Here is a 12,198-nt window from a genome sequence, read left to right on the forward strand (position 1 = left end):
CTAAAACTCAGCAAGTAGTACCTGGCCAGTGGTGGTACAGTGTTTTAAGCATCGACCCAAAATGCTGAGGTCACCACTCGGAAACCCTGGGCTTGCCTGGTCAAGGCACACATACGGGAAACAGCTGCTAAAGGTTGATGCTTCCCACTTCTCTTGTCTCTCTCTCTCCCTCTGCCTCTCTCTCTCTCTCTCCCCACCCCTTTCTAAAATTCAGTAAATAAAATTTTTTTAAATGTTTGAATAAACTTTTATATTGAATCACTTAATGCCTTATGGATTAAAATCCCCACTTGCAAAACATGTTCAATAAGTAAGTTCCTCCTATGTTTTATTTGTAGGTCTGTTTGACAGTCTGTGGGTGATGTAACATGGCATAATTATAATGTAAATGTTAAGTGGCTACTTAAGATTTGTGCCATGTGACAGCAGAAGCCCGTGCACTGTCTCCATGTGACTGTCACTTCTGATTCTTTTCTCTCAATAATCACGTAGTATCATCCTTCCCAACTTAGTTTCCCCTCTGATTTTCTTAACCTCTTCAGTGGGACAGCCTTTCTCCTATTCCATTGCACATACATTATTTTAGATACTTAACTCTTCTTTATTCCCTTTCATCAAGTTGGTAATTTCCCTTCAAAATGTTTTTATATTTCACCTCATCAGCCTCATTGAGCTCCTCTTCCCCTCATGTGTGAGCTGTGTTATAACACGGCCTATTTCCTTAACCCCAGGCTCTTCTGTCTGTCATGGGTGTTACAGATAGAATAGTCCCAAGTATGGTCTTCTCATGCCACTCTTGACTCAGAAGTGTCTAAACTCCTGTTATCTAAAAAGTCAAGTCTAAATTTATGCTTGCATTCAAAAAATATAATAGTCTTCCCCCAGCCTGTTCATCCACCTTATTTCCACTACTTCCCAAAATAACAATCTGTGCTTGCTTTAGCAGCACATATTCCAAAATACAATCTGTTCTAGCAAAGTTCCATTGCTTACTGTCCCTTTAGTATGTCACACCTAGTCTTAGCTCCACATCTTTACTTATAAATCCCTACCCCACCAACAAGGAATTATCCAATTCTTCCTAACACTTTCTGGATTTATCACTCTCCATTTTCTCTCAAGAAGTCTTCCCAAGCCACTGAGTTGTATTTTTCCCATATTTATAATAATAGCACTGTGTTTCAGTAAGAAATAGAGCAACCTGTAGCTTCTTGAACTCTTTTTTGTTTTTGTTTTTTAAGCAAGAGGGACAAAGAGAGAGACAGATAGGGACAGACAGACAGGAAGGGAGAAAGATGAGAAGCATCCACTCATAGTTGTGGCAGCTTAGTTGTTCATTGATTGCTTTCTCATATGTGCCTTGTCCTGGGGGGCTCCACCTAAGCCAGTAACCTTGGGCTTTAAACCAGCAACCTTGGGGCTCAAACCAGCAACCATCGAGTTATGTCTATGATCCCACACTCAAGCCAGTGACCCTGCGCGCAATCTGGCGACCTTGGGGTTTCCAACCTGAGTCCTCTACATCCCAGCCCAACACTCTCCAGGCATTTCCAAACTACAGCCCGCGGGCCGCATGCGGCCCCCTGAGGCCATTTATCCGGCCCCCCGCCGCACTTCTGGAAGGGGCACCTCTTTCATTGGTGGTCAGTTAGAGGAGCACTGTGTGTGGCGGCTCTCCAGCAGTCTGAGGGACAGTGAACTGGCACCCTGTGTAAAAAGTTTGGGGACCCCTGCATCCACTGTGCCACTACCTGGTCAGGCTCTTCTTTTTTTTTCTTTTTTTTTTTTTTACGTGAGAGAAGGGGAGGTAGACCCCTGCATGCACCCCGACTGGGATCTACCCAGCAACTCCTATCTGGGGCCGATGCTTGAATCAGCTGAGCCATCCTCAGCGCCCAGGGCCAAAACTCAAACCAATCAAGCCACTGGCTGCAGGAGGGGAAGGCAGAAAGAAGCAAATGATGACTTCTCATGTATATCCTGACCAGGAATCGAACCCAGGGCATCCACACGCCAGGCCAATGCTTCATCCACTGACCCAACTGGCCAGGGCCACTTAAGCTCTTAAAAAGAAGTTTATTCCTCTGAAAAGTATTCTGTAGTCTTATTTAAAATGTTAGGGGCCAAATAAATGAATATTTTGAGATTGCCTCTTTTTTCTGTTTTTAGGTTTGGCTCTTTAACCATGGATGGTGGCCTTCGCAATGTTGACTGTCTTTAGCTTTATAAGAAGTTTGAGAAACTTTTCAGTTTGCACAAGAAAGTAATACTGAGGCATTAAACAAATGCTTTTATAGGTGATCTCTTGTTTCTACAAATCAGTATTTGATGTGGTGTAAATATGTACAATATTGTAAATATATAAAAAAATATATAAATTTTTGGCTGCTAAGATGTAATTTTACCTTTTAACATTTATAATTCTCTAAGGACATTGGAACTCAGTGAGCACTAGAAGAAAGCCATGACTGCTCTGTTGAGATATTGATCTCTTCTGTGTAAGGCTAAGCCATGTATCTCTAACTGCCTATTGGGAACATTTTTAAATGGAACCAAAATTTGCATACTTAGGAATCAGAAGACTTGATAATTGACACTTTCTAAGTGGTAGAATTGTAGAGGGGGCTTCTGTAGGTGGGGAGCAGAACCAAATCACTGTTTTCACTAGGACCATAATTTTTTTTGAGAAGGATAAGTGGCATTATTTCATTTTACAAGATGCCCAGATCCCAGTTATCCTCATATCCTTTACTTTCAAATAAATTATTGAGTAGAATTTTTAAGTGATTTCATTATTAAAAACTATTCATTTTTATTTTTATTTGAATTTTAAATTGTCATAAAAGTTTTAGGATTATTTCAACTGTTTTAAGCTGTATACTTTTTAAATTTTGCTTACTACTTCATGAAGAAAAATCAATAAATTTCTCAATTTTAATATAAAGAATTTGTATTTTCTGTGTACAGTAGTTAAATAAACAAAGGGTTATCTTTTGAAAGAAAAAATATGGGTGATGATGGTAAGTTAGTCTCAGACTATTGGATGTAGGGACAATTTTGTGTCTTTTCTAAACCTACTGATTCCAAGTGTAATAGAAGTTCTTTCATAAGTTATTCTGCATTAGTGTTGGTTAAGACTTACTGTTTTATTCCCCAGGTTAAAAATCAAAATTTAAGATCTAATTAATTGGCTTTTTAAATTCATGAATTGGGCAGCATCTTATCTAGCAAGCAGAGGGATGCTCTGAGGAGTTACACAAAACAGAAGATTTTTATAGAAAGGTGGGTGAGGCAAGGGAATCATTAGCAAAAGAAAAATGAAAGTTTATGGGAGGATAGTAAAGTGATCAGGGTGATGACGCCTTCTCATTCACTGAGCTGGGGCATTTTCCTGTTGGCTAGCCTTGTGGTTGGACAAGAAGAAAATCTTCCTGCTGGGTTACTCAAGTAGATACACTTTCTGTTGGAGATGTGAGATTCAAGTTAAGTCTCTTCCTGTCTGAGGTAATTGGTGAGTAGTAGGGCATGACAGCATCCTGTCAGGCCTTCCCCATCCAATTTTAGTTGAAGTTTTATTTTAATTTTCACATCCAGACAATTACATGGAAATCAAACAATTTTTATTTCAATATTTTACCCTCAAAAATGCATCTTCATTTAAAACATATTAAGTCAATAAAAACATGTTGATACCATGTGCTAACTTCATGTTCTGAATGACTAAGTGAAGTTAGTTTTCAAATAAGTTGCATCTTTAGTTTTTGTAGCTTTTCCCCCCAAATATTGTGATATACTTCCAAAAGATAGGGTTTAATGGTATACACATAGAAGAGTTAGTGGATTTAACTCAATATAAAAGATTATAATTCTAAGAACAAAAAATAAGTAAAGTATGTGAAAAAAGGGATGAGGGGACTGTTTTCAAGGAAATAAAGGAATTAGAGGGTAGGGAAGACATGTAAAAAATAATCTGATAACATCTTACAGAGTTCTGGCTTCAGGTTTTTTGGGGGGTGGGGAAATTACCAAATACTGTACATGGTTCATAGACCTCATTACACTATGTTAAGCAGAGTGTCTCATCCCTCCCCCCAAAGTGAAAAGTGGGGGGAGGCAGACAGACTCCTGTGTGCACCCGACTAGGATCCACCGGGCATGCCTACCAGGGGGCAATGCTTGGCCCATCTGGGTCCTTGCTCCACTGCAGCCTGAGCCATTCTAGCACCTGAGGTGGAGGCCGTGGAGCCATCCTCAGTGCCCGGGCCAACTTTTTGCTCCAGTGGAACCTTGGCTGCTGGACGGGAAGAGGGAGACAGAGAGAAAGGAGAGGGGGGGAGTGGAGAAGAAGATGGGCACTTCTCCTGTGTGCCCTGGCCAGAATTGAACCCAGGACTTCCACACGTCGGGCTGTTGCTCTACTGCTGAGCCAACCGGCCAGGGCCAGAGTGTCTCTCCTTGGATATGATAATCTTTTCCTTAAAATAGTTTCTTAAAAATTAGTAAATTATCGCAATAACCCCAAATTCTTTGTTTTTCTGGGTTTTTTTTAAAGCAATGAACACCATTACTTTAAGGTTAAGTATGTTGTGTCGCATTAAGAGACTATCAGTAGGAATAACCAATCTCAACTGAAATGTCAAAATTTTATTCTTCCTTTAAAAGTTCAGCCATGACCAGAGCCAGTCTCCTTATTTCACCCCACTCAGAAGTGCATTGTGCCTTGTCTTTGAGGAAGTGCTACAGAAAGTTTACAGTTATTCAGATTGTTCAAACTGAGAAGTTCTGGGGCAAACATTAAAAAGAAAACATCAAGAAGTCTTAACTCTATTTTAGCTAGGTCAACTACCCCACATCCCACTTTTAAGAAGACTAGTGTCTGAAAAAGTCTTACACTGTTGTTTTAGATGGCCTTCTCCCCCCCTTGACACTGATAAGACTCCAAGTCCAAATTTCTGAGAAATACTGAAAATGGAATAAAATAGAAAATAAAAATATCTGTCCTGGAAATTAAAACATAATAAAATAATGTCCTTTGGGGTTTTTTAGAGTGTAAATCAAATCCAAAAATTTACATCAGGCAGCTTTAAGGACTAAGCAAGTTGTAAATAAGTTTCTTTTACATAAACAAGAATGCTCAGGGACCAATTATTAGACATAGTTCCAGGGGCGATGATGAGAAGAACCTCAGTCCCATTTGCATAGTAGGCAACTAAAACACATTAGTGTTTGTTGAAATAATAACATAAATATTCAACAAAGGGTTAAAAAGACCAAAACGTCCTGGGAAAAAAGCTTGTTCTTTTACACACCTCGTGACTTGTAAGAATCAGTTGAATTTTTTTCTTTGATAAATCCATGCCAAGTGTAAATAAATACATATCCTTTTTTCAGTGAAAAATGTACCAAACAAATGAGATCAAGGCTAGTAGCTTGTTAATCACCACTACCTCCTTTGAATTGGCATTGACAGTTCTGCTGGATGTTGGTGAATGAGTACTGATGACTTTGCTCCTCTATGAAAGTAATTGTGTTTTTATAAAAAAAAATAAGGGTGGGGGTTTCTATGCTTAAAAATTATAAAGAACTGCATTAGATTAGAGGTTCTGAGGCTTAAAACTCTTTCTTTAGAAAGAACACCTGTTCAAGAGAAGTGAAGGCAAAAATTAATGAATGGGACTACATCAGACTAAGAAGTTTTTGCTCAGCAAGAGAAACTGATAACAAAATAAACAGACAGCCAACTAAATGGGAAATGATATTTTCAAACAACAGCTCAGATAAGGGCCTAATATCCAAAATATACAAAGAACTCATAAAACTCAACAACAAACAATCCAATTAAAAAAATGGGAAGAGGACATGAACAGACGCTTCTCCCAGGAAGAAATACAAATGGCCAACAGATATATGAAAAGATGCTCATCTTCTTTAGTTATTAGAGAAATGCAAATCAAAACTGCAATGAGATACCACCTCACACCTGTTCGATTAGCTATTATTGGCAAGACAGGTAATTGCAAATGTTGGAGAGGCTATGGAGAAAAAGGAACCCTCATACACTGATGATGGGAATGTAAAGTAGTACAACCATTATGGAAGAAAGTATGGTGGTTCCTCAAAAAACTGAAAATAGAATTACCTTATAACCCAGCAATCCTTCTACTGGGTATATACCCCCAAAACTCAGAAACATTGATACATAAAGACACATGCAGCCCCATGTTCATTGCAGCATTGTTCACAGTGGCCAGGACATGGAAACAACCAAAAAGCCCGTCAATGGATGACTGGATAAAGAAGATGAGCACATATACACTATGGAATACTACTCAGCCATAAATGATGACATCGGATCATTTACAGAAAAATGGTGGGATCTTGATAATATTATACGAAGTGAAATAAGTAAATCAGAAAAAACCAGGAACTGCATTATTCCATACGTAGGTGGGACATAAAAGTGAAACTAAGAGACATTGATAAGAGTGTGGTGGTTACAGGGGGGAGGGGAGAGAGGGAGAGGGAAAGGGGGAGGGGGAGGGGCACAAAGAAAACTAGATAGAAGGTGACAGGACAATCTGACTTTGGGTGATGGGTATGCAACATAATTGAACGACAAGATAACCTGGACTTGTTATCTTTGAATATATGTATCCTGATTTATTGATGTCGCCCCATTAAAAATAAAATTATTCAAAAAAAAATAAAATAGAATGCCTGTTAACACAGTTTCTAGTTATTAGGGCTGAGGTCTAATGGACAAACCAAAGGAGTAACGGGATTTAGGGCTAACAGGTGGTCCCCGAACATACTGGCTAAAAGAGAGTTCACAGCTAAAGTGTTGTGCGAGTTACTGTGTTTTTTCTCATGCACACTCTTTGTAGAGAGTCATTCTGGAACACTTGTAGTTCTAGCTCTGGCCATAAGAAGTGACTTTGACAAGACCTTCAGAAGAATAGTTGACTCTTCTACTGGTTCCCCAAATCACTGACCTGTACTCCAGGAATCAGAAATCCAAGCTGTTCTGGAGGCAAGTGGGAGGTACGTTATCTCAGGCTAATACTTCATTTCAAATACATTTTTTTCTGTTACTATAATAGAGTCTCCCTCAAGTAGGAAGAAACAAGTTCTTAAAGCCTTTAAGAAATATTACTTAATGTATGTGTCTCAGGGAAAATTGAGAGAAAATAAAACAATTTGAAGGTGAGGTTATATTAAAAACCCATGAATATTTTTGTAATCCAATTTTATGCATTCTAGGCATTTAGGTTCAGAGAAGTTTTCTAGAAAGACATGGAAATGTTTAGCTTTAAAAAACAAGTTTAAAAAAGGCTCTTATTTTTAATGAACCTTAATTTGCTTGTGGAGTTAAATTACCTCTGAATAAACAAAAAAGAATAAGTTCATCACAGTGAGTTCCCCTTTTCCAAGAAAATTGCAAAGGTCAGTGGACTACATATATATGTAATTTTTTATTTATAGAGGGAGAGAGATGAGAAGCATCAAGTCGTTGTTTATGACACTTGAGTTCAGTGATTGCTTCATAATGTGAGATACTAAAAAATTAAATCTATTAAGCTGGCCTATAGCTTGAGACATGACATGACATTTACTGGTCCACAATAAGGGGAAGAAGGAATTACACAATACATCTGTCCTCATTACTCAATCTCTACTCAACCTAAACCTTGCTTCATTAGAGATTAGTCACAGCCCCAGAGAGCAATACACATACTGAATTGCAAACCCAAATTGAAAGACATTTCCCTGTCTTTCTAGAAAACTTCTCTGAACCTAAATGCCTAGAATGCATAAAATTGGATTTAAGAATTATCTTAGAATTAAAATAATTTGGAATATTAGAACCCCAATAGAAATTAGAAAAATGATTTTCAATCTCTTCATTTTAAAGATGACTGAACTAAAACTGTCTCTTAAAGGTTTAATATCTTAACCTTCCAAAATTATTATATGGGAAGAACCAGAAATTTAACTTAGGTCATCTAATTATTGATCCAGTGCTTTTTTTTTTTCTTTTAACCACACCATAGTTCTCTGGTGTGTAGATATCTGAGATTGTGAACATATAAACCCTATAAACCAGGGGTCCCCAAACTTTTTACACAGTTCACTGTCCCTCAGACCGTTGGAGGGCCGGACTATAAAAAACACTATGAACAAATTCCTATGCACACTGCACATATCTTATTTTAAAGTAAAAAAAACAAAACGAGAATAAATACAATATTTAAAATAAAGAACAAGTAAATTTAAATCAACAAACTGACCAGTATTTCAATGGGAACTATGCTCTCACCACCAATGAAAGAGGTGCCCCTTCCAGAAGTGCGGCAGGGGCCGGATAAATAGCCTCAGGGGGCCTCATGCGGCCCGTGGGCCGTAGTTTGGGGACCCCTGCTATAAACTCTCTATATTTTACAGATAGCTCTCAGCAGTGGATAAGCTATACCTAGAAAGTTTGGTCATTTTTCCAAAGCAAAGTATTCTCATTACTTTGGAGATTCATAGCCTGTTTCCAACAATCTTTTTACAGTCTGATGAAATACAGTCTTTTGTTGAGATATTACTCATTCTAATGAGATTGAAACATATACCTGATAGAATTATATCATTAAGAGCAATAACTTTTATTCTATCTTCAGTGTTTAGTAGTGTTTTGTATATACTAGGCAGTTAACTGTGTCTTATGAATTGATTTATGAAGACTGTCATATGAGATTTAAGTTGGATTAGATAGAAAAATGAATTGACTCATGAACTCTGCTAATTTTGGGGGATTGTTGGTCCAGTCTTCTGTGTTAATTGGTAGACTCTAACCACCTACAAAAGTCAGCTCAACATCAGAATTAAACTGTCACTCATCAATAACCTATAGTTGTCTAAAGGTTGCTACAGAATTATACCGAAGTTTCCCGAAGTGCCTCTATCCCAATCAACCCCACTTGAAAACTTAAATGATCTCAAGGCAAGACCAATGATTGATATTTTAATAAGTTAAGACTCCCAAATTGCTTATTATCATGTAACTTAACACAACTTAGCTCACTCTCCTTCATCTCTATTTCTTCTTTGATTTCTGATTGAGTTGAGGGTTTAAACCTTGGTTATCCATGGAAAATCCAGAGCTTGAGAGCATTGTAATCCAGTGGAAAGAACAGGACATCCACATGAAACCTCGCTTCTGCTGCTGAGTCACATGACTGAGCAAGTCACCTAACTTTCTGACTTTGAGCTTTCTCATCTGAAAGACTTAGAGATTGGACTTCATCTTAAAGATTCCTTCCATCTTTAACAATGCCATGACACGAAGGTATAATAACATAGAGGAGCTGTATAGTTGCTGAAGAGAGTGAAAAGGACAAAGTTTTCTTGAAGTCAAATAGCATGCCACCATGTTATTCATCTACAGAAATAGGACTGGCATTGTTCATTGTCATTATATCTGGTAATTTACATCAAATCCTGTTTAAGGAGCTTACATACCAAATGCATACATGCTCTTAAAGACAAAAGAAAAAACAGCCCTGGCCAGTTAGTTCAGTTGATTAGAGCATTATCTTAAAACACCAAGGTCGTATTCAATCCCCAGTCAGGGCACTTATAGGAAATGACCAGTGAATGCATAACTAAGTGGAACAACTAATGAACATTTCCCTCTCTCTTGCCCCTTTCTCTGTATCTCTAAAATAAAAAAAATTATTTTTTATTTAAAAAACAAGTAAGATATCTGGACTCTCTATTTATAGGTACAAGCCTGAATTTTAGGCTTCTACATGTCAATTAGGATTGTTTTGTGAATGACTGGCTCCAGTGCACTTTCGAGTTCCCATTAATTATCCTGGTCATTTAATTTTGATAGCAAGACCATCACTTTCACAGCCCAGCTTTTCATTACATTTTCCAAATTATTACTAATCCCCAACTGAACAGTGCTTTCAGGAAACCTCCTTGGGAACAAGGCCTATCACTTTTTAAAAATTATTTTCTCTCTAACTCCTTTTCATCATGGCTTATAAGACAACCAAACTCTCAGAATGGTCAGAAAATAAGAGCTAGAATATCAGTGGTCATCCGGCAAGAAATGAGGAAGACTGATGATGAAGGTCCTCAAGGGTTAATGACAATGTGCTCAATTTTCACGAGGGTGGTAGTAACATAGGTGTGCACATCAAAACTTATCCAACTGAAAATATGTGCATTTTATTGTATGTAAACTATACTGCAAGGAAGTTAATCTAAGTATGTATAGGTATATACTCTGAAGGGGTTTTAAGATCAGAGCAGCATTGTGGTGAAAAGCACAGGCACTAGAACCAACTGCCTAGTTCCTATTCCCACCCTCACTGCCTTCTATGTGGGATTTTGGTCAGGTTCCTCAGTCTCTCTCTGAAATGGGGATAATAATATGTAGTATCTCCCTGTAGGATTATTTATGAGGATTGAGTTTACAGAAATAATGTGTGTAGATCAGAACCTGACACATAATAAATAATAGATTTTAGCTTCTATTTCTAGTCATAGTGGTGCATTCAAGAAAGCTGCTTTTTAAAAGAGGGGGGGGGAGCCATGGTCTGGTAGTTCAGTTGCTTTGAGCATCAGTCTTCGTTCAGGGCACATATAAGAATCAACCAATGAATGCATAAGTATGTGGAACAGCACATAGTTGTTTCACTTTCTCTCTTTATCCTTCACTACTTCTCTTCCTTTCTCTCTCGCTAAAAATCAATAAATTAAAATTTTTTTAATTGCTAAAAAAGTTTTAATTAAAAAAAGGTAAGAATAAGATAATTTTTTATTCTATTAAGCAAAAAAAGTTATAGGTTCCCAGCCTGGGAGCCTAGATGTGTGTTAAACATGATTGTGTTGTTTCAGTTCTCTGGGTTTCTGTCACTATTCCTGTTTCTGTGAGATAAAAGTGTTGAGGTCATTACTGAAAAGAGGACATGGAAAAAAAAGAAAAAGCAAAGCAACTAATTGAAATTGGAGGTGTTGGTATATAGCTTCAGGAGAGTCCACATTAAAGTCTCAGAAAGATGGACTTTAAAAGTCAGTGAGCCCAGGAACAAAAACAAAAATAGACAAGTGGGACAACATCAAACTAAAAAGCTTCTGCACAGCAAAAACAAACAAACAAACAAACAAAAAAAACCCATCAGTAGAGTGGCAACCCTCTGAGTGAGATAAAAAAATTGCAAACCATATACTCTAGTTCCAAAAAATATTAGGAACTCATATAACTCAATAGCAAATAAACCTATCTAACAGCTTGTTTTTAAAGTGAGCAAAGGACTTGAACAGACATTTCTCCAGAGAAGATGTACAAATGGAAAACAGGTACATGAAAAGATACTCAACATCACTAATTAGCAGATCAAAACCAAATGAGATATCACCTCACACCTGTCAGGATGGCTATTATCAATAAGACAAAGGACAAGAAGTACTGGTGAGGAAATGGAGAAACTGGAGCCCATGTACTCTCGGTGAGAATTCTAAATGGCGCAGCCACTATGAAAAACATGGACGTTACTCAAAAAATTAAATGATCCAGCAATCCCACTTCTGAGTGTTGTCCAAAAGTATTGAAATCAGGATCTCAAGGACATATTAGCACTTCCATATTTATTGTGGCATTATTCACAATAATTAAGATGTGGAAGCAACCTGTCAACAGATGAGTGGATTTTTTTAATGTAATATATACATACAATGGAATATTATTTGGCCTTTAAAAAGAAGAAAACTTGCCATAAGTGACAATATGGATGAACCTTAAGGATATTATGCTAAGTGAAGTAAATCAGTCACAGGGGGACAAATACTGGATGATTCCACCTAACAAGAGGGGTATCTGAAATAGCCAAACTCATAGAAACAGAGAACAGAGTGGTGGTTGCCAAGGGCTGCAGGAGAGGGAAAGGTGGAGTTGCTGATCAACAAGGATGAAACTTCAGTTATGCAAGATGAATAAAGTCTAGAGATCTGCTATACAACAGTGTCCCTACATGTAACAATACTGTATTGAACACTTAACGTTAAGGCCCTGGCCGGGTGGTTCAGTTGGTTAGAGCATCCTCCTAATATGTCAAGGTTGTGGGTTCAATTTCTGGTCAGGGCACATATAAAAATCAACCAATGAAGGCATAAATAAGTGGAACAACAAATCAATGTTTGTTT

General features: G+C 37.6%; 1 protein-coding gene and 1 long non-coding RNA gene across 5 annotated transcripts in view; one reads left to right on the forward strand and one right to left on the reverse strand.

Moving 5' to 3' along the window:
- TBK1 (TANK binding kinase 1) overlaps positions 1 to 2,948 on the forward strand; it is a 54,150-nt gene extending 51,202 nt beyond the window's left edge. For all 4 annotated transcript variants that reach the window (XM_066258246.1, XM_066258250.1, XM_066258247.1 and 1 more), the window contains one exon: positions 2,170 to 2,948. In XM_066258246.1, coding sequence (XP_066114343.1) covers positions 2,170 to 2,221 — 52 coding nt within the window. In that variant the 3' untranslated portion in view covers positions 2,222 to 2,948. The remainder of the gene's footprint in view (positions 1 to 2,169) is intronic.
- LOC136324837 (uncharacterized) overlaps positions 1 to 12,198 on the reverse strand; it is a 457,224-nt gene that overhangs the window by 55,446 nt on the left and 389,580 nt on the right. The gene's annotated exons all lie outside the window — the stretch shown is intronic.

This window comes from Saccopteryx bilineata, chromosome 2 (genome assembly GCF_036850765.1).
Source record: "Saccopteryx bilineata isolate mSacBil1 chromosome 2, mSacBil1_pri_phased_curated, whole genome shotgun sequence".
In the NCBI taxonomy this organism is placed as follows: Eukaryota; Metazoa; Chordata; class Mammalia; order Chiroptera; family Emballonuridae; genus Saccopteryx; species Saccopteryx bilineata.